Source organism: Syngnathus leptorhynchus, chromosome 5, assembly GCF_054491065.1.
Source record: "Syngnathus leptorhynchus isolate UIUO chromosome 5, UIUO_Slep, whole genome shotgun sequence".
NCBI classification, from domain to species: domain Eukaryota; kingdom Metazoa; phylum Chordata; class Actinopteri; order Syngnathiformes; family Syngnathidae; genus Syngnathus; species Syngnathus leptorhynchus.
This window is the reverse complement of record NC_141199.1, coordinates 6,859,839-6,883,530: the sequence shown is the minus strand read 5'-3', so window position 1 is coordinate 6,883,530 and position 23,692 is coordinate 6,859,839. Positions and strand designations below refer to the sequence as shown.

The window sequence follows — 23,692 nt, the reverse complement described above, 5'->3', positions numbered from 1 at the left end:
AAGAAAAGGAATTTTCAATTTGATTTTGTTGTTTGACTTTGGACTTGGCATGTTTTGTTTGGCACCATTTTTAAGCCGCATGACCTTCCTGACACAACTTAAAGGGTCTTGCCGAGGCACCCAATTAGATACTACCATTGACCTTGAAAAGGATTTGAACTCCTGTCACCGGCATCCAAAGCCAGGGGGTACTGTCCTCTAAACCATTCAGCCGCCAGGAATTAATTGGATGAAGAGCCCAATTATTCTTTCTTAACGAGAGTTTGTATAGCTGGGCTATATGGCCTTAAAATAAAACGTTATTTCTTTTCTAAAAAAAAAAAAATCAGATTTCTATTTTTAAATGTTTAACAATTTAACACAATACAAGTAGTCTTCAAATGACATGACTCAGCTGGTCCATGTTTGCAGTTGAAGGTAACACCGCATGAGCTATCGTGATGTTTTTTTTTTTTTTTAAATTGCACAGTGAGGCACGTGACTTGTCATGATACAAATATACAGTGACCGAAAGCTTCTAACTGCAACCATGTTTTAAGACATGAATGTCAAGGTGGATGTTTTCAAGCTCGATAAATAAATAGGTGAATAAATGAATTCATATTGAAGCTCATTAACGGAACTGATCCATCACCAAGGCCTAGTCTTTTATCTGTGTTTTCCACTTTTGTCTGACCTCATGTTAATTTATTTAGTTGAACCGCCACCGAAGCCCAAACACAATACAAACAATTAAATTGGGACATCTAACCTACAAGCTACTCATTCATTCTACGGTAGCACATTTGATTATTTGATTAGATGAGAAATAACACTTAACTTCAGAATATTCAGTTTTATGACTCATATGTGGGATGGCAAATGAGTTTAATGTCATTTTTCTTTTATGAGCTGAGAGACTATTCATTATTCAGCTCAGAGACATCAGTGTCATCATTCATCGCACAGGGCAACGTGCCATACCTCAACGATTTAAAATTCTGCAATCTTTATCTGCCACAAAAACAGTACTAATAATAACGATGTGTTTATTTCATGATTATTTTTTCCATGAATTGGCATGGGTGAATGCTGAGAGCCAAATTAGGTCTCCAGAAGGCTGTCAATGACTAGATGGGTTGAAAGTTGTTTTGCATTCAACCACCTGTTGCCTAGTTCTAACTGTCCTGTTGTTGAAGAATGTTTTATTCATACCCTGCAGAAAAATAAAAACAGGAGAGGAAATATTTGCCTCATGCAGCATCAGGTAAATGCAAGAACTTTAGGAGGTGCAAAAACTTGTATTTTTGTTCATTAGCAGCATTTACATTTTGCTCATAAATCCCAGAATTCTAATTGACACAATATTAAAAATATTACAACTAGCGTACAATGCTTTGTTGGTGGGGAAGTCGTATCATCAGATGCTGAGGATGTTGTAGAGGCAGTTCCTTTGGAAAAACGTAAAGCCATCAACTGAGTGTCCACAATTCATAATCACATAACCATAGCATGAGGCAGAGAGGATTAGTGAGTTGAAGCGATAGACCTTTATTGGGGTGCGGATACAGTGGGTCTTCCATATTTGTGATTGCCTACCGATGGTGCTCTGGCTCGGTTGGAGAGGACGTGACTGTAGTTTGTTTCTTTTTGTGTAAATATTTTCTATTTTTTATTCAATTATGAATGATGCAGCTTTAGTGCAAAACCGTGTAGTTTTGAAATTTGCACATGCAGATTTGCATTTGCCACAGTTTAAAATGCAACACTTGATACTATACATGTTCAGTCACTGATACGTTTTCTTCTACCTTCACACCGCACTTTAAAATACCAACTACTTTAAGAGGATGTAACAAATGTCTGTCCTTGTCTGTCTAAACACATCCTTTGTGAATTAAATATGGTTAAGGTATGCAATGGGGGCAGGGTGGCTCAGTGATAGAGTTGTTGTCTCCTACCCCAGAGTTTAGAGGTTTAACTGGCCATGTCAGATTACCCTTGAGGAAAATACTGGACACCCATGCTGTGTCATCAGGTAAATGGTTTAAAAAGCACTATACAAGTGAAAGAACATTTACCATTAACCAAAGGAGGCCAGCGCATGAAAAGAAAGCTTGTCCTCACTTCAGGTAAATATATTCTGTCAATGCATGAGGACTTTGGTTTCCAAGAGAACAGTCTGAGTCTGTGTTGTTAATTCAACACCAAAATTGAACATGGCCAGATTACAGTATTTTCTGCACTATAAGGCACACTGGATTATAAGGCGCACCGCACCCTATGTTCCCTCTAAACTTCGCAGCTGCACAATTGCACACTGCCCGCACAGTCTCTGCGCACAAGAAACTCCGTGCTGCACACAAAATAAAATTCAGCATTAAGTGATTAATGAATATCTAATGTTTGACGTAATCTAAAATAATTAAGTGGATGAATGATTTACTTTCTGTGACTTTCTGTAGTGTAAATCAGTGATTGACAGATGTCCAGCCAATGATATGGTTCACTTATGCTACATAGCCAATCGTAGCATTGACAGTGCCTGAAAATGTGTCTTGCCCATCAGTGCCGTGCAGGTTAGCTTGCTAACAACAGTGCGGTGGAGTCAAGAGACGCAAATGCTAAGTTAGCTAAACCCTTATAATGGTGAAACGAACGAGCAGGGACACATCCACTTGCCAAGCCAAAGTAAATAAGAGATGCGGCGGTTCTTTTAAGATGGAATGAGATTTTCTTTTTTTCGAGTGAGAAAGATCTACTATGCAAAACATGCAGTGAAGGCAAAGTGGCAGGCCAGTTTATGGAGGGAAAAATCTGGACTGAATGGAAGTTGGACTACCTCAAGCGATACATTCAGCAGAAATGTCATTTGAAAGCTGTTGGAATTGTACAAAGACTCAAGATGGGACAGGGGTTTTGGTACATTATTGCAGAAGAGCACAAAAGACCGACAGAAAAGGAACGAGATGTCACACAAAACAAAATCTGACCCAGAGTAAGTTAAAGTTCTCATCGACAATATTTTTATTTATTTATTTATTTATTTAATCTAGTGTTGCACGCAGTGGTCCACAGTGTGCACAGGGAGCTAGTGTGTTTGCACAGACACTTGAAAAATTAGAGGGAACATTGGGCACACCTTCAATGAATTTTTCATTTTAGAAATTATGTATTTCATATACAAGGCGCACCGGATTAAAAGGCGCAGAAAATAGTACAACTGGATCAAACTGACCAGTTTCCATGAAACAATGTTGTGGACTGTGTGGCTGTATTATGGCCCAGGAACGGAACCATTGTGATTGTTTTAAAATTAAGTTTTAAAATAATATCAGCTGATCATTGTAGCACATGCTGAAGTTGTATACTGAAGAATAAAGCTCAAATAAGCAATCCCAGGTTGCATTAATTTGGCAGATGATGAGACAACAAATTGGACCGCCAAGAAAGGAGGCAAACCTGGCATGCTTATTTTAATAAACCACAAGCGGATAACGTTGGAAAATGGACCTTTTGTTTTGAACAGATAATTAATAATGAAGTTATGTTTCACTACATCCTGGCTGGTCCATGACAAAACTTAATTGTGGGTATTCCGAGAGCTCGGTGTCTGTGGCATGGTCCACTGTGGTCAACGAGAATATAAAACTCAAAATTTGTGTTTTTATAACAGACAGTTCAATCCTGCCTGCCTCTGATTACAGCTTTTGGAGAGTTTTTTAACCTAGGCGTAGGGGTCACATACTTCTTTTAGTCATGGAAAATACAGTATAGCAATATGGATTGCAACTACAAAGAAAAGTCAATATGTACGGAAATACATATATATACACACACAAATGCATTATTTAAAAGTTGAGTCATATCACAGCTAAGAAGCAATTGTTTGGGTGGTGTTAGGAAATTAAATTGATTCTGTTTATGACTGTGATTGAGATGATCACATTTCATGACCAATTTTTGCAGAATTCCAAGAAATTCCAAAGGACCACACACTTACATCTGCAACTGTGTATGTTTGAGAAAGTGCAGTACCTTTAAGACAATCACTTACTTTTCAATAAGGTCTAACGTCACCCCAGGCACCAACTTAGCACTCTTCTGCATGCAAAACCTAGAGAAAAACAAATATTTGTGAGATGTGAAGATGTCGGTTTCAAACATACTCAGAACTTCAGAATTCATCATTTCCTTAACAGGTAACTTGTCTGAGTTATAGTAGTTAGTAGTAGTAGATGTGCTTGTATTGTTTACAGTGAAGAGTTAGCTCACAGTAGCCACAGCTGGTTGTCTTGAGAGGTGTGAGGAGACTCACTGAGTTCATTTTGACATTGCATTTGGGTGTGGCATTATATACCTGGGTGAGGGAAGGTATAGTGCTAAATAAATGTATTAGACCACCTGGAATAAAAATGAGAAGAGACCATCCAGCATAAGGAGGTGCTTTATGTGGACTCCTTCAATATTATGACATTTTATCATTTGGAACAAGAATGAGGAACTTCAAAGTGAGTTCACCTTGTAATTTAAGCATTTGATCTACTCACTGGGGTTCTTTGAGCTTCTTTCTTCATAAATCAGTGGTTCTTAACCTGAGTTCGATCGAACCCTAGGGGTTCGGTGAGTCGGTCTTAGGTGTTCAGCAGAGCTTCCACTGCGGAGGTCCGATCACACCTGATTTGTCATTTAAATTTGTGATGACACATGTTTGAACTGGTCTCGCAAGGGCAACTGCAGAAGTCACACTGATTTGCAGGTATGTAATTTGTTGTTAGCTCATGCATTGTGTTGGTTTTGTTCTTTGAACAAGGTGATGTTTGTGCACGGCTCATTTTGTGCACCAGTAAAAAAATCTATGTTGTGAATTTGAAAAAAACTATTTATTTTTCCACATAGGAGGGGTTTGGTGAATGCACATATGAAGCTCGTGGGGTTCGGTTCTTCTAACAAGGTTAAGAACCACTGTACGTCATAAATTAAACAAGCTTAATATTCAGTTACAATATCTTGGCAAATAATGTGATTTTTTTCTTAAACATCATAAATGTTTTTTTAAATAGAAAAAAGATGAAAATAACATCACATTTTAGCTACACAAATAAATATTTAAGTTAAACTATTTCTCCATACTGGTGCATTAAGCACAACCAAAATACCAGAGCCCAAAAAAACACTAATGCTGTTACTTTGAGAATCTGTAACATTAAACCTATAGGAGGTGGTAAGCTAATTAATGCATGTCAACAGTTATTTGTCAGACAAGGACATGGTGGTTTGAATTGGTGATTAATGACTTGAGAGAGTATTAATTCAAAATTCTCACATCTCTTGGTTTCCACGTCCAGGTGGGGGAATTTAAATATCACATATCGTTGAGAAAAGTCATGCATGAAGAGACAAGATAATGAAGGGCTTTGAATGTCTCAGACTAAACAATAAACACAGCTGACTATGCTAAGGAACTCTCAATTTTCTTTCATGAACTGTAACTTAAAAGATTGTGCATACAACGACACATGCATTCATGTTAATTAAGCAATTATTTGCCTCAGAATAATACATAGCGCAGTATATAGGAAATTGACTTATCTCTGAATTATACAGGAGTTGGAAATATTGTAGCTTTCTGACAGTAACAGAGAGTCAAGCCAGTGTAAACAGAGCTACAACAATTGAGGAAGGTTGCATAAGAGAAAATTCAGTTCTTCCCCAACCCCTGTGGAATGGGAGGAAGAGGAGAAAGAGAGCAGAGATGGGCTGAAGGTTATACTATCCAAAAACCATCGGCTGAATTTTGATTTGTTCAAACTGTAAACAATGATTACATTTAGATTTGTTTGACTTTCAAAATAAAATGCTCCATTGAGTGCATACATAATTAGGATAAAATTACTGTTGTTATTGAAATTATCAATGAAATTGCTGAAAATAATACAGTTTGTTTGTTTTTTGCTTTGATTGTGAATTCAAACGTACACGCCTGACCATAGAGGCACTGAACGCAACTCAGACTGGTTTTGGTGTTTTGCAATTGCCAAATGATTTGTTCAAACAAACATGTCTTGCATGAGCATACTCAATGGAATGTCTGCATGAACTGATTACTGATTAATTTCATTCTCAGTTCAGTCCGAGCGGCAACTCGCGAAGTAGCCACTTCTGTCGCCACCTCGGCTGGGACATGGCAAGGGCAAGTGAGATCTGATATTTATGTTGCAGTATAGCCACATGTGGGAAGACTAGCCAAATATCATACTCAGGAGTACTGTTACTTTACAACAATGACTCAAGTAAGGATCAAAAGTCCCAATAATTTATTAAGTAGGAGTAAAAAAGTAAAAGTCATCCATGTTCATCCATGTGATCAGTGGGTCAGGAAAAAAAAAAAAAAAGCACCAAACCACAACCTCTGATCCTCATTTGAGAAGCACACCAAAATATATATGTGTACGTACCCACGTTTATAGATCATCCTAGATCAATGGAGCAGAGGAGCTCCTCAAACAAGATCAAGGTGGTATAATGTACCATGTATAACTGTTGCAATGGCTTTTTTTTTTTTACTGTAAAACTGAAGCATAGAGCTGAAGTCAGATTTGTAAGACCATAATGAGGCAGGTGTATATGTCAGGGGAGCCCCATAAATTAAAATTAAAATGTGAGCCTAGCCTCTTACTGTATATTAAAGTCTCATCCGTGTTTCCTCTCTTTATGGAAAGCACACTGTTCATAGCATACATAATGACATGGTCTATCTCTCTCATCCAATCTTAACTGCAATGTTGAAAGGTAGCAGCAATAACAGAAAGCATACAGCACATGCCTTTGCATAAGTCGTGAATATTTAATACATGGTGGGGAAAAAAGATCTCATCAATAATTGATTGATATTTCACTACGTAAAACAGCTTAAATTTATGTGCTTCGTTTTTTAAGATGGTATTGGCTAAAGTGTAGCAATAATAAACTATTTTATTTTTAAAATAACTTATTTCATTGTTAGATGTTCATAAGTAATTGTAAAACGTGTATCAACAAGAGGCAATAAGCTTGGCAAAATCGATTTCCAAGATTCTGAGACAAAAATGTGGTTTTTTTTTTGTCAATCATGTTATAAGATTACTCAATAAAGAAAACCTAGATATCTGCTGAACAATTTTGTATTTGTACTATTCTCTTTCTGTAAATCAGTTATGTCCTGTGCCTTTCCTCTCTATTTTCCACATCCTGGATCAAATGGTTGATCAAAGCAGGGGCAAAATCATGAAAGATGGATATCTATTGGTAAAGGTTTTCTGCACAGCTGAGCAATGTGATGTAAGCATGCACACAGCCTGCCCGTTTCTCGTCTCTCTCTCTCTCTCTCTCCCCTTCTGTACCACAATCATACATGCCTTGCTGCCCCTCATTAAAATTTAAAACCCAGGTATACTCACATATCAGTGCATCCCTTCACCCACTTGCAAACTCCAGCAAATACTGTATACAGTACTCATCGTTTTCTAAAGCTATGCAAATTGAAGAAAAATCGGAGAACAATTCGCATAATTTCATATGAAGAGCAGAAAAAAATGAGGTAATGGTGCTGTTATTCAAACTAGCAGATAAGAGGGAAGAAGGCTACATATATATCTAAAAAGTGAGGTCGGAGCACAAGGAGTCTCCTCAATGCAGTTGTTATTCTCTCTGATCACGGTCACAAATTTTGTGCTGAATTTAAAATAATTCACTAGTGATGTACAGCATTTTTTCTGGCACCGTACTGATACTGTCACTATCAAATATTTTTTTTTAAAATATTCTATTGATTAATTAGATAGATTTTATTTCTATTAGGAAAAAAAATGGTTTAATAACCAATTAGTAACACTACTGTTGTTTATTTAGTATTGTTTGGTGATAAAAAACAACTAAACAACAATTTAGCAAAATCATCCGAGTAGTTGTAGTTGTACTCACCAAGACCTTTTGAAATGGATTCTGGTATTGGTTTAGTCATTGTTTTCCAAAATAAAAGCAAATATTAGCAAATGTCTTATTTTGATAAAACACACAATCAATTAATCTGCTTTCATGAAGGACTACAGAAATTAGAAAATAATTTCTGTTGAGGGGCTGAAATTATAATAATAATAATAATAATAATAATAATAATAATATATTTTATTTGTAAAGCTTCATAAAAGTAAAGCTTCATAAAAGAATCTCAAAGTGCTAGTCAGAGGATTTTGATATTTTTAGGGAAAGAATGGGTCTAAACTATTAATTGATTATTGAGAGACGTATTTGATTCATTTGATAATTTATTAATTCCAAATCAATTTATTTTGACACCTCTAGATAATACGCAAGGGGACAATTCATCATAGCCTCATGTGCACTGTATGTTGATTGCAAAATGGATTTGGTCCATTTTGAAGGTGTAATAGTAAATGGAGTAACTAATTAAAGCTTTTTTTTACTAAACAGTCACAGGACACGACATCAATTAATAAAGTTACAAAGCTTCAAGGAACACTTGAGTCAGTATAATTCAGAAGCTTGATCTATGAAATAAAATGTCGGTGAGGGATATCAATATTAATGGCATAATACTGAGGGTTCATTATGCTGAAGGTCATAGCTATATGTGGATTTAGAGCAGTGGAAGAGTGACTAAACTCTTCAACATTTATGGCAGGAAAGAAACATTATGGCTGCTGTAGGCCACTTCTTGAAGGTAGCCTGTCACTCTCACTAACAGAAAATGCGTCATGGAAAGTTTAAAGACGAGATTGAATTTTGAATGGAAAACGTGTTCAATCATCTGTCTGACGCCTGTAATGAAAATGCACACAGGCTGGTGTGTGCGGCGCGTGGAGGCACTCGTGTAAAAAGACGAGACAACAGACAATATTGATATAAAGGAGAGCATTTTGAAGTACAGCATGAAAAACAACGCTCAGATGACCTTTGTAAATATGACGTAACATTTCAACTGATAATATACTGTATTCTGAAAATATACAGCTAATACTATATCCCTATCCTTCACGAGCTAGGAAACTATGATTTTCAATGGAGAACTAAATACTGCAGCACTGCTAAGTTGCATAAATGATGTATCGTGGTAAGATGAAATCATCGTGCTGTACAGTTAAAAAAACAAAACAATTTTTGATGGTTTCTCCAGTCTTTGAGGCCAGCAGTGTTAGGACGCTATAAAATTTGCATCAAGGAATATGAAGAAAATGGACATATTCTGCAGAGTCTGACCAGCCCTCATGTTCTCACCCTCTTCTCTTTTCTGATTGGGAAATATAGCAACAACCGCCTGGGCGGTTCAGTAAAATAATCAACGATGCTTCAAAACATTAATTCACATTAACTTGTGACCAGTTCTGTCTTTTTAGCAAAGTCGCTCTGTGTGTGGCTGAATTTAAACTTGAATCTCAGAGGGTGGATTCTTTGAAGTGATTGCTGATGTGATCACCATGTGAAAGCCACTCAGCTTGATGCACACACAAACGTGCTGCTTGGCAGATGCAACCAGTTTGCTCCAGGAAAAATTATCATTTAAAGTTGATATTGTTATACGCTCACATCGGGTGGTTGGAGTAGACGAGCCTGCCAAATGAACATATTTTCCTGAATATCATCAGGTATTACCTTTTTACTAGACGCCCATGTAGGGACCATCCTCTGTGTAGCACTCTGCTTGAGGTTGGTTTATTGTTTTTTCACCCATCAAAGATTGCTATGTCTGTGCATAGCCAATATTAAGTCAAAGGGTTGAGGCATGAGCAAAAAAAAAAAGCGCACTTACTCATCTGCATAAAAATGTTAGTTTTATTCAGTGTGTCTGTTCTTAAATCTTGATTAAAATACCCTATGTGATTCATGGATGTATCAAGCAAATGTATGAATGTGCAAAAAACTTACCACCGCAAGGCAATCTTTATAGGTGTGGTGAGGCAGGAGGTGAAAAGGTCAGCGGGGAGGTCAGGGTTCATTGGTAACAACTCGCTAGCCTCGCAGGCAGCCAGTTGGATACAGTTCTTCATGGAAGGTGGCAGCGGCATCTGAGCAAGTGGATGGCTAGGATTGATGGCGGCCACCTGCAAAGACATACCAAGACACTGATTCTGCTGGTTTAATTTATTTGAACACATCACATCTAACGTATATCAAGTATGAATGAAACTGGAACCCTTTTGCCCCCCAGCCGGGCCTAAACAATTTCAGCTTTGATTATTACAGGGACTACATCTGGGAAATAATTCGAGAAGAAGGACAGATTACGATTGACATACAGGAAAAATAGTGTTCAAAACAATTAAATCGGCTTCGTTTATTCCCAAAACAGTGCAAACTACTTTTTTATGCCCTTTACGTCCCTGGTCCGCTAATATAGCATAATTTAGTCCAGCTCTGCAAAGGACTAAACGTGTTTGTGTGTGTGTGTGTGTGTGTGTGTGTGTGTGTGTGTGTGTGTGTGTGTGTGTGTGTGTGTGAATGTGTGTGTGTGTGTGTGTGTGTGTGTGTGTGTGTGTGTGTGTGTGTGTGTGTGTGTGTGTGTGTCCCAATTTATAAGGAGGCGTGTTCTTAGGAAGAATTTTCCACCATACATTCTTAGAAAGTTCACAACACCATACTCATACTGAGAAACAGCAGACACTTTCTTTCCTGACATTTTGATCCAACTCTGCACATTTTATCTTAATGAAATGAAAACATGGGTGAAGTCAACGTCAGTCCCATGATTGAATTTTGAACTAATATTAAGGCGATAGGGCGACATGGTGGATGACTACTTAGCCCATCCACCGCACAGTCCTGAGGTCGAGGGTTTGAATCCATGCTCCGGCCTTTCATGTGGAGTTTGCATGTTCTCCCTATTCTTATGGGAATTTTCTCTGGGTATTCTGGTTTCCTTCCACATTCCAAAAACATGCATGGTAGGTTGACTGACCACTAAATTGTCTGTAGGAGTTAATGTGAATAGTTTACTTTTCTGCCCGTGACTGGTAGGCAACCAGTTCAGGTTCTACCCAGCCTCTTGCCCAATGATAGCTGGGATAAGTTCTAGCAAGCCTGTGACCCGAATGAGGACAAGAGAATGGATGGATGGTTTATGCTGATATATAATCAAAAGAACATTGAATTTGTCATAAAAGTAATTTCTCTACAGGCCTATAAGGCTTTTTCAGGTGTGAGTGGGCAGCAGTTTGATGACGTACTTATGTGTAGCGATCTTGCTATAGCATGACTCTTTTGTTGTTGTTGTTTTTAGCAAACAAAGCAGCACGTTCTGTGAGGTCCAAGTTGTGTCACCCTCAGAATTGCATCGTCGCCTGAAAGAAAATTTAGAGAACGTGTGTGCCACACTAATCCTTGAGGTAAATATGACAGCATTGCCAGCGGAAGCTGATTAATGCAACGTATCCAGCGTAATTATCACATTAGCATATTGTAATCTCACAAATTACCATAAAAATCACCATGGCAGGTTTCTTTTCTTTGTCCTCTGCTGTGAATATTTGAGACCGACGCAAAAGCTTGGAATGCTTTTCTTTTAAGTGACACTAATTAATGAGACTAATTCAACAGGGAAGGACTGGATGCATGTAACATGATCACGATCACCATCACAGTAAAACAAAGCTTCTACAAAGCGACCACAACCAAGCAAAAGTATTCGTAATAGGTAGAATCTATTACTCTAAACCCGCCGATCCACCATTTTCTAGCTCAAATATCTTCATTAGGTGTGCATGGTACTGGAACCGCTCCCAGTAAACTTAATACATGCCGGAATAGTCATCAGTCAGTCACATCACACAAAAAGACAAGCATACACATTCAAATGACTGTAAACATTTTGTGGAAACTATGACAACCAAAACACCCAACCAATCCACACCAAAGGTCAGGCGGTTCTTTGTTTCTGCGCATCGAGTACGATTTGTTTCCTTTCAGTCTGAGAAAAGCTCCACAGCTAATGCAGTGAATATGTAGGCTAAGTGCACACAGAGAGTGATGAGATATTTAAAACAAACCAGGTGCACTCAGGAGGCGGCATGCACGCATGAACGTCAAAAGGCTGCTGCCGTGCAGCAACTGAGACATCCTAGATTTCCTGCAGCTCTCTATTTCATGTCGACATCTTCATCGACAGTATGTCTTACTGAGTATTCAAAATGTGAACGTACCAAAGCCATATCGCTACGTAAGGCTGAAAATAGCAGTATGTGCCGATTGTATGCTTATGTGCACCACCAATGTGCTGTCACACACTGCTATGAAAAGGATGCTTGACCAGTGGGTGGGCGAGGTGGGGGTCCCCCGCTGCATGGATCATCTTTTGAATGATTAAAATGTCCCTTCATCTTCTATGACCGAAGCACGTTATGGACTTCCTGCATGAGGGGGTGTGAAGAGCAATCACTCAAGCTTTGTAGATTTTACAATATATGTAACTTTTGCTGGATTTACAGGGGCATCTGTCATTTAATCCACTACCAGAGGAAGTAGTAAAAGCTATTTACAATTATATTTATACATCAGTTAACACTGACTGGTAATGTTACTGCTACAGATAAATACTTTCAGTGCACTAGTGCAAGTTGGTGAAACCAAAGAACTGTCCGGGATTAGTGTGGCAGCAATTTGCTCAAGTTCTTTTCAAAACAAAAGACAAAAAAAAGGCTTTATGTTGGATAAATACAGTGAAAGATTTTTATCAGCTTCTATTGTCTTCGATCACAAATGTGTTTTGCTTGTTGTGGATGTCCTCCACATTATACTCTAGCTTTGCTCTATTCAAAATAACCAACATTTGTGTTGACATAATTATCTCTTGAATTAGGGGTGGGAATCCCTTGCCACCTCAACATTTGATTCAATTGTGAATTGTGAGGGCTACAATTCAATAAGAATTTGCACCTCAATGCACCTTGAATAATTCATATTTTTCCACAGATTTCTTTTTTTTTTTTACTACTGTATATGGCTAAACTCCTCTTTTTGGAATGACCTATATTTCCATGATTAAAACAAATTCTAGAAACATTTACTTCCATTATTTTTAAAGGGCATGTTTAAAGATATATGTATGTTCACCACCACACATACGCACGTCACATGTTTTTATCAAAAGGATAAAGAATTATATACATCATCAAACAGCATACCCAATGTAAAATTACTGTTTTTTTAGGTGTATGTTTCATTCAATGAGCCAGCTCTCATGAAGAATATATTTATGAATCACAACAATAACAGTGTGTGTGTGCGTGCGTGCGTGCGTGCGTGTGTGTGTGTGTGTGCGCACCTCCAGCTCCTGTTCTCGCTGCAGGGCGAACTGTTTGAAGGACGTGACAATGATTCCAGCATTGGAGCAGTCATAAACAAAAATGGAGGGGCTCCCCATCCAGGTCTGAAGGTCATAGATGGACAGGGGGATGTACTGGGTGTAGTTCTTGAAGAGGAACACATGAGAGTGGTGAAAGAATTAGAGTGGTGTGGCACCATAAAATTGATTTCGTAGAATTATTAATGATCAATGACGTCAATTTAAGCAAAATGTGGGTGATCAAACAGGAAGAGGCTAATGATCAGACATCACTATTGGCAGTCAGGATGCAATTTTTTTTGTGAATGAAATGTGCATAATGAACAACTTATTGAAAAGAAATCAGAGGAAGAACAGAAGAAGCTAAAAGGACACGACGGCTGTGAGTGTGCTGGGGATCGAGTGGCAGCAGCTAAGTTTAGAAGACAACACTGCATCAGTGGTCGTTTATTGAATAGGGGCAATGAAAAACTCAAAACAATATTTCATGTCTTCACTGAAGATTAGCCCTGGGATAACAGCAAGCATGCTGCAAATTATTTGGTTCTTACCCCCCAAAAATGTTTTGGAGTGTTTCATAACATCCTGTTTTAAGATTTATTTTCTTATTTGTTAAAGTATTAAATCTAATCTTAACTCTAGCACAAACCTTGTCTCAAACATGTAGGACATCTCAAATTGTGGTACAATAAGAAAGATATTTATCTCTAAAAGACTCATCTAAATAAATCTCATTTTAAAATCCACTAATAAACTGAATTTGCTTAGTCATATATTAATTCAGTAAACATTTGTATTATGTTAATAAAGTAAGTTTTTGATCAAATTTTTGAGTGGATTTTTTTTTTAACTCTATGCCTTCATGTGTTTATTTGTTTTACTAATTGTGTAAAGGCTTAAGTACTTCCCTTTGATATTGTATTATTTTCTTGTTTTTAGACATTTATTGCAATACATGTTCGCTGAGATGACTGGAATGTATTTTGCATATAATAAATAAAATCTAATAAAATTGAAAACATCAAGTCATTAGAATTGGAGGATAAAATAAAATTTCAATACTGTATGAATGAATGAGTGATCCAAAGGCAAACGCTTTTTTCCCGTAAATTAAACGCTCAGGTAAATTGTCACACCAATCTGGCACATATGGCATTTTTTTTAGACTAATAATAAAATAAGATACCCTTTATTGAAATGAAGCACATTTATTACTTTTCAAGGGGATTTACATATATTGACTCTAACTCAGCTGTGATTATAAGCTTAATTTAAAATTACATTTTGAATTCCAATAAAAAATAAACATAATACGTTCTCAATGGATTATTAACGAGTTGAGTGTTACCTTATTAAAAACCCAAATTTCTCCATTGACAGTGGGCCGTGGAACCCCATGGCCATTGTAGTGAAAGAGGACCCGCTCCTCTTTGGCATTTCGCCTGAGAGATGTGCATAGCTTTTTCACCTCATCCACTGTGGGGTCCAGGCTTTGTTTGTAACGTGCCTGAAACACATGAAAGATGACATGAGCATGAGTGAAATGATCCAAAATTTTGCTGTACAACAATTTAAAATTTCAGCCTCATTTAGAGTGCTTGGTTCGATGAGTAGTGCAAAGAAAAAATACTAGGGTGCTTTATGCCGTTTTATCCTTTTACTATGAGGGCAAACTCTCCAGATATGCATAGAATACATTTATATGTCATATACATATTCACCGCTTCTTATCCCTGCAGAACTGTGAGAGAAAGTGGCATAAAAACGAAGACTAAGCATTGCCTTTATATTCATCGTATTAAATGATGCAACGCCAACAGGGATCAGTGGGACAGCACGGGGGTCTACTAAATGAATGAATGTTACGACAAGAAGGCTCAGAGAAGAGGCACATACATTGAGCATTGAGTAGTTAAACATATACAAGGGAGGCGTACAAATCCTCATGAATGTTTGCTACTTTGTTGAGAAAATGATGGCACTACTATAATTTGTGAAGTCAAACATTAGTAAAAAGAGAAAGTTTGGGGGGGGGGGGGGGGTGGAGTTGTTTACCATTCCATTCAGCAGAAGAAACCTCAATTTAAAGGACCCGGAGTTCAGATTTAAAGGACAGAAAATCCATTTAAAGAGTCCCCTTTTTACAGTAGCTGTCAAAGTATGTTAGTTCCAGAATTAGCTGCCAATGGCCTGTTGCGTAATCAACAGAAACTAGTCCATGTAATTCCAGCTGCAAGTGTCACCGATATATACAGTACAGTAGACTAGAGATGTGCCTATTTGGCAGCTATTTTTTTTATTTTCTATTTTTCATTTAGCACACACAAAATAACACAAATGTCACATGAAGAAAAAAAAATAATTCAAAGAAAATAGTCATGCGCAAGGAAGACTAGAAACCCTGACGGGCTTATAAGGTGTCTCCCTCAGACTTTAAGTTAAATTTAAAGAAAATTTTATAAAAAAATATCTAATCAATCAATTAGCCTACTATTTGAAGTAGGATTAAAATCAGTGTAATTAGAAAGCTATATTGGCACGGGTAACTTGTGTTGCATGTGTGACATGAGAGCCGAAAAATAAACTCAAAATAATATAGATTTCAAATCAAGCCTTCCTGAAGTATGACATGAATGAATCCCCTATGTTGCAGCTTGATGGTCTTAAACAAGGATCCCCATGGAGGTACATAATCCACCTTTTGTTCACGGCTGACAATTTGCAGATAGAGTTGTTCACATATTTGTGAATCTTAAACCATCCTGGCTTTTGACAAAAAAGAGACACTCAATTTATAACCAAACAAATCAGTTAACTCTTAATTTTTTAAAACATTTATTATTTTACCTACAGGCACACATTTCCAAATATTTGCACAACTAAGCGTCACTTAAGGATATTTTGTCTTATAAGTGCATCCAATATCGAATGAAAATCATTTTACACCATGTCCAAATGTCAGAAGAATTGTACATTCAGTTTATTAGCGAGCAGCCCGTGACCGGAGCTATGTGTCATTTCACCCGGGACAGTAGTCCTGCTGGGGCCTGTGGGCATGACTGACTCAGTTCGCAGCAGGTCCGATGAGTAGAGTGAGCGGGGACACGTCACCGATCCATCACTGTGAGCCTCATGTTGCGACTATGCAGCCAATTTCCTTTCAATGTCAAAGGTGTAAACTATATTTTCAGGAATGTCTAATTAAAAACAAATTACGGCAATTAGATAAATAACACCTCATAGGTCAACAGTAAGGATTGACAATGAATAATAACATCAACTGAAATGTGTCTTGATCTATCTGTGCAGCAATCTCAAATCTTAAGTGTGCATCTCTTCACAGAAGACGCTTCGATACGATTCTCGATACATAGGGTACAAGACCATTCAAGGATCTAAATTATTGGGATTACGATTCAAACTGATCTCGTTTTTCTCATGTTTACAAGGCAACACATCCCTAAACTATCCAAGTTAAATAAATATATACAAAATAAAAAAAATAATAAAAGGTAATCAGCAACAACAAACCAATTTGTATCTGGTGTAGATCTCTCTTAAGGTATAATTCAAAAGATATCTTGATGCAATGGTTTTAAAATGTAATGATTCGTTTGGTCAAATCATAAACAATCTTCCGAGACAGATGTTTCTTTTTGTTGCAGGCCTACCATATCAAGGTATCCTCGAGAGAAATGTCCTGCCTAGTGTCAGAAATCTTGGTCTCAGTCGCAGGTCATTGGTTTTGCAACAAGAATTTCTATGAGCCCTGAATTAAATCCATCCATCCATCAATTTTCTGAACTGCTTTTTCTCCCGAGGGTCACGGGCATGCTGTGGCCAATGGGCGGGGGACACGCTGAACTGGTTGCCAGCCAATTGCAGGAAACACAGTTGGAAACCCCAAAGTGCTCAATTGGCTTATGACGCAAACCGGAGTACCCGGAGGAAACCTACACAGGCACAGGGAAAACATGCAAACCCGACACAGGCAGGCCGAAGCCAGAATCTAACCCACAACCTCCATTCTCCGAGGCAAACGTGCTAACCAATGCGTCACCCTGAACTAAATCCTATTGAATTTTTAGACGTTATGTAAACTAGCATTAGGAATGCCTGCATACAGCTCACTCAATCCTGCTGATAGATTACATTCACTTGTCGTCTTCAGCACATAAAAGCAGAAAAAAAAAGATTGGCCATTTCCATACATTAGAGCAGCATTTTAATTAAAATTGCAATTTAATTCCTTCAATGTCATCCTGGAAATTGTGATGTCAGTGTAAATCAATGAGCAGGGGCCAGCTACACTGTGCTAAACTAATGTCTTTCAATGTCAGGGTTAAGTGTGATTGCTTTTAAAGATGGACAGCTAGGCAGACATCATATTACAAAATGAGCCTATTAAAAGGCCACGACTAGTCAGGTCACTGATACAGATATCCCTTACTGCCTTGAGACAGAATTTGAGGGAGAGGAGTGCAGGCCATCAGTAGAGCAGGAGGGAGCCATTCATTGAAAAGTGAAGGTTCATGGAGGTACACTTACAATTTAGACAGAAGGCCGGCCCACTAATTAGTCCGCAGTGAGATATAGAGGTCTTAGCATCCACCAACAAGCTGGGGAAATATTAAGGCTGACACGAGGGACAGAATTTGGACTGAAAGATGCAGTGCAGCTGTTAACAAAGCTGATTGTCTTGTGACATATTGATATTTTTTCTTTTAATGAGGCCAGCCAGGGATGTGAGGACCAATAGCTCCATCTGCAGAGTGAATCATCAGAAGACGCTACACTTTAATAGAAATCAATTTAGAATATATTTTTAAAAAAAGCCTAAACAATTGCATTGTGGAGTCTAAGAATTCAAACTGCTGTTCAACGAAGAAAGACTTCTCACTTAGCATATTTTCTATGTTGAAAGACAATTTTTTGCTGAAATTTACTTGTAAGCTTTAAATATATAGGTCAAAACACCTTTTCTACATTCTGGTAGCTTAATGGAGAGTCATATGCGCCAATGTTCATGCTCATTGAACTGTTTGAAATATGTAAATTAGGGGCAGGTTAGGTTGGGTTGGTGGGGTCGGCCTCGTTAGTAATCATGAATCAAAAGGTACAATTTGCAATTTTCCTATTTTTTTATCATATTTGTAGCAGAAACCTAAAGACCCAAAGCTTAATAGCTAGTTCTGAGCTAGTGTGACCTTTTTCGTTTTAAAGATCTTAAAAAATGTTGCTGACATCTTGAACTAAACATTTATCAACACCTTTCAAGCCAAAAGCGCTGATGACCCCGAAAAGTGAAGGTGCCTTATTCATCGATAATTTCCGATGTGTTGCATGGAAGAAGATACATGCAGGAATTCGGCCAAAAAAAGATAGCCAGCCAAGCTTATACTGTATTTGAACAAGTCAGCAATTCTGTAAGATACATGACTTGCTAAAAAAGTAACTCGTAAAACGGGGTGGGAAGAGACCAGCGATCTTGTGGTTTTCCTCAACAATTAAATCATAAAGCCATACCTATACAAAAAGTACATATTAAAACACGGACTCCAAAAGCAAACATAAAACTTTGACAGTAAAAATTGGGAAAATCGTTCAGTAATTTTATGGAAGGCATCCTGTAGTGTCCTCCACTTCTCGTTAGTGAGGATGTGACCTCACAGTCAAAATCATTTGTGAACACTGGAAAATGAAATTCGTGTCCACAGGTTTAATGTATCATTCCATTATTTGTTGACTACAAGCAGCTTTGTACAAATATGCTCACTGGCAAGCTCAACCATTTCAATCAAGTTGTTTTTCTGACAGTACACTTCACATTTTTATTATTATCATTTATGTTTGATGATAAACCATCAGGCAGGGAAAAACAATCGTAGAAGGCAATGACAGTATCATTGATTCTGATTCTGATATGTGGTATTTCCGGCTGCTGGGCAGTGTAAATGAATCTTATTTTGAAAGTGAAGGGTGTAACAGCTTTACCGACTCATACCAATTGTGCATATTGTGTGTGATACTATTATGTCGACATTATCAAATGGTTTCTCTGCACTAAGATGACTTGAATAGGGGCAAGTAATCAAAAGCAATCTTCAGCATGGTACCTAACAGCAGAATTTGACAAACACCGTATTTGATGATAGAACCTGAAATGATTGGGTCCACAGGGCTGCTGCAATGCCCTGCCAGATCACTATGTGATTAAAATCATTCTAGAACTTGTTCCTCAGCATAGACATCAAACGAGGCATTTGGGATTAAAGCACAGGTCAAAATCCCGGTAAGACAATTTGCTGTTAAAACAATGTGGCTGGATAAATTGAAAAACAAGCAAAGAAGCACTGTGTTAAGATCAGATTTCCAAAATACAGTGAAACATTTAAAATATGTAACAAATGTGTGTATTATGTGTCAACAGCCTCTTATTTATTTATTTATGTATTTATTTATTTATTTTATTTTGTTTATTTATTCATTAATTCATTCATTCATTTAGGTTATTTGCTTATTACTTATTCATCGCTCTTATCTATTCGTTTTTACTCTGTGCTATTTGCTTGTGTGTTTCGTCACCGTGGGATGGTGGGAAACGTAATTTTGATCTCTTTGTGTGTCTTAACATGTGAAGAAATTGACAATAAAGCAGACTTTGGCTTTAAGAGAAGTGAATAAAACAAAAAATCAACAACATGCACTATATTATTTGCTACTTTGTTTAAATGAACAAAAACAGGGACAAAACCATTTCTGAAACACTTAGGGTTTGAAGTAAAACGAGACAAATCAAACCTTGTTGACTGCAACATAATGCAGTTGGCCAATCGAAACACCAAGTTCCAAAAATGAAATTATTTGGCAGAAGATTATTTTTGAAAGCTAAAAACAGGAAAGAGAAGGGTGGAAGGTGGTGTCAAGAAAGTCAAAGGAAGAGTTTGACTATGAGTACTCTGATGATGGTATTACTGAGCAGGAGAGCAACACGAGGAAAAAGTTCACTTCCAACATTACAGCACATACAGTCACAAGACGAGAGGAGTGCAAATCTATATTCCAGTACACTGATTGAACCCACCCGATTCGATACAGTTCAAAACCAAGCCCAAGCGGTCAAGGATTAATTGTAAGGAAAAGATTAGTTAATGTGGCAACTGGTAGAATGCTGAAAAAGACAACCTGACCTTCGACCACCGTTAATTGCAGCTTCTTGGATCAATTAAAGTTAGAAATGAGAATTGTTAAAATGATGATAAAAGTGGATGATATAGCAGGGTTATTAAAAAAATACTTTGATTACCCATATGAATAAATACTTAATAAACTCATATACGTACCTTGAATTATCAAATCTTCAGGGCTTTCTTTTAACAATGAGCAATGCTTAAAGGTTTGCATCATTTATCATTGAATAAGACTGAGGTTTTTGCTGGGTTAGATATATGGCCTGGTGCACCACAAAGTCAATATACACAGATACCACACACACATACACACTGTACACAGTTGAGATCTCAGCTACCTTCGTCATGACCAGGTCCAACATTACTGTATGCGACAGGTTTGAACGCAACTTTGATGAAAAATTGTACTATCTGCGACTAGTATACAATACAAAAAAGCAGAATTGTGTTCCGCAAACATTTTTGTCATAAATTAAACTGCTGGTGTACAAATTTCCCTTTATCCACTGAATTTGTTGACTATATTCACAAGCGAAGAAAAAGCAACTTTCAGCTTTGTGGACGTGCTGAGTCACGCATGATTATTATTTTTTTTTTTTGAACAGTGGATGGCTTTCTGAGCTGACCCAATATTTGCAAGCTTAGGACTGACTGCCTGGGTATTGGTGCACTGACCGGGGATCAAACAGGTTTGCAAGGAAGAAAGTTGCATGTACCACTAGACCACCATTGCCTTTCCCAGAGCTACTATGTACATTCAGCATATAGGGAACATACGATTACACTCAAATCACTTTTGAAAACGTGATTAACTCGCTTGCCCGGGAGCTAAAATCAATGAAATAATGTTCCTATTTACGAATCCACACTTGCGCAACAAAATGAAGTTGTTTTTGAGTCCCCAAACTCTCTCCAATCATCATTTTGACGGCACCCAGAAAAAAATTTTTTTTGAACATCTTGGTCGGATACTATTTGGGGTAAGAAAAAGCAAGAATTGATCCATGTGCTCAGTCTACTGTGATTTGCCACAAGGAAATGAAAGCCTAATATTAGTTTAGAGGTGTAGTGGCGTGATGGCCGTAGGTCCTCCAGCATCCTAATGTTTTTTTCTGTGGCTCCGTTTGGACTAAGTGCATGAGGAGAGGCAATGGAAGATCATTAAGCCAGTTTCCGCAAGACATTATTCACTCTAGCTTCCTGAGACACAGCCCTCAATTGAGCTCAAATAGGATTTATATAACTATAAATAACTATCTACAGCTCACTATTCCACTTTATCATGGTATTAATCTCACTATACAAAAATGACTGCCATATCAGCTCACAATACTGCAGAATGGCTCACAGTACAAGTGGAGCGGAGAAGCACGCAGAAGAAACTGGTCCTTTCTTTTTATTGCGGGCTAAAGCCGTTTTGATACACTTTAAATGTTTCCGTGTGTTTTCCTACAAGTATTGGTGGCATCTTCTAATCACATATTACTGTGCACGTCTATCCCTGTCCATCCAATGCTTTCATTAATTCGCTTCAAAACGTTACTTCTGCTGCTGCAATAATCATGCTATGCTCCCAATTCAACAAAAGTGTCCATTGAAAATTAGTCTGTTCACTGATTTGACAGTATTTATTAATCTTGAAACTGAGAAGATAGAGAGTGGCAGAGTATGAGAAAGAATTTGGGATCAGCCCGTAAAAAATAGTTTTCAGGTTACTGTTTGAATCAATAAACGATTACTTATTTGAGTATTAATGCGGCGAGTCAAATTGTCGAGTGATTTGCTGAGTGTTGCGCTGCCTTCAGCTCACATCATGAGGGCAAACCAACACTTTTATCTAGGCCATTTGTGTTTTGCTGACAGTGTTACATCCTGGTGTCAATATACAGTGGTGAAGGTGACCACATCCGGCTAAATGTTGTCAAAACTTAATTAATCTTCACTGCCATGTCCCAGTAGTTGAAAACGTTCAAATCACAGTTTCCTATGTTGCTTTCCACCAGTTCTCAATTTGATTGGGTATCCCCCATCAAAACGACCTTACCCATAAGGCACCGGGTGTCGAGATCAACACGTGGCTTATAACCTTAGAAAATATGATGAAAAGGCTGAAGTCAGCACATGATCCCGACCATACAAGCTTATCTGTGAAACACTACAGCAATAACGTCATGATTTGGGCTTGAAAGGCTTCTTGTAAAGGCTCACTCATCTTCATCGATGTAACACTTGACGGCAGCAGCAAACTGAACTCAGGGGTCTACAGAAACATTTAGTCTGCCAATACAAAGAAAGATGTAATAAAACAGAAAGAGAGTCTTCATAATGCCACCAAACACCACAAAAATAAAAGTATTGGTCACTAAGCTAATTAAAATGATTGAAATAGCAATATAAAGGATTGAGGTTCAAAAGTGCGAGACAATGTCTCACCGTGGGGTACTACTGGAGGAACAAGCATGAATCCAATGTGACTTCACGGCACACTTGTAAGATACTGTTTTGAGATGTTAAGTAAACACCTGCAATCATCTCTAATTAACTTTGTTGAAATTTGTTGAGACGTGTGATTTCTGTAAAAACAAAAAAAAGGATAAGGACTGAAGCTATTTGCCTGCACAGGGTAAACTGTTACATGGTGTGACTTTGATAGGATGACGAACAGAGAACACAAGTTGGGTTGGATAATTAAGAAACAGCACTTTAATATGTATCAAACAAAAGCTGATCCAAGCGGAATACACTTTGGTGGTGACCAGCTTTTACAATCTTGGTATCTTTTGTTCACACAGTCACCTGGCTGGGTGGATTATAAATACAATTATTTTAAAAAGAGCAATTTACCACTCACAGTCTCATTGAAACTATTGGAGATGCAACAAGACCTATTTCTTAGCCATTATGAAAATACAGACATTCTCTCTCAACCCAATTCAAATCATCATCTCTGTGGATTGGAAAATGGGAAAAGCAGAGAGAGTGGGAGGAAGTTTAGGTGAGTAAAGTGAGTGGGTAGCAACTAAGTGTGTTTACCACATTTTCCCTGGCTGTAAGAGTTAATGCAAAAAAACCAAAAGGCAAGCACAGAAATGAATTTGTAATGATGGGCTGGCAGTCATTTGTGTTCCGAGCACAGCTTTTAAACTGCTTTGTGATGAGTCTTGATTGACTCTAATGTTCCAATGTT

The 23,692-nt window shown here is 37.7% G+C and overlaps 1 protein-coding gene across 4 annotated transcripts in view; it reads right to left on the bottom strand.

The window, feature by feature from the left end:
• rptor (regulatory associated protein of MTOR, complex 1) overlaps positions 1-23,692 on the bottom strand; it is a 101,754-nt gene that overhangs the window by 65,168 nt on the left and 12,894 nt on the right. For all 4 annotated transcript variants that reach the window (XM_085911670.1, XM_085911672.1, XM_085911671.1 and 1 more), the window contains exons 5-8: positions 14,664-14,822; positions 13,295-13,441; positions 9,904-10,079; positions 4,037-4,096 (exon numbers count right to left, since the gene is read on the bottom strand). In XM_085911670.1, the coding sequence (XP_085767796.1) occupies positions 4,037-4,096; positions 9,904-10,079; positions 13,295-13,441; positions 14,664-14,822 (542 nt within the window). The remainder of the gene's footprint in view (positions 1-4,036; positions 4,097-9,903; positions 10,080-13,294; positions 13,442-14,663; positions 14,823-23,692) is intronic.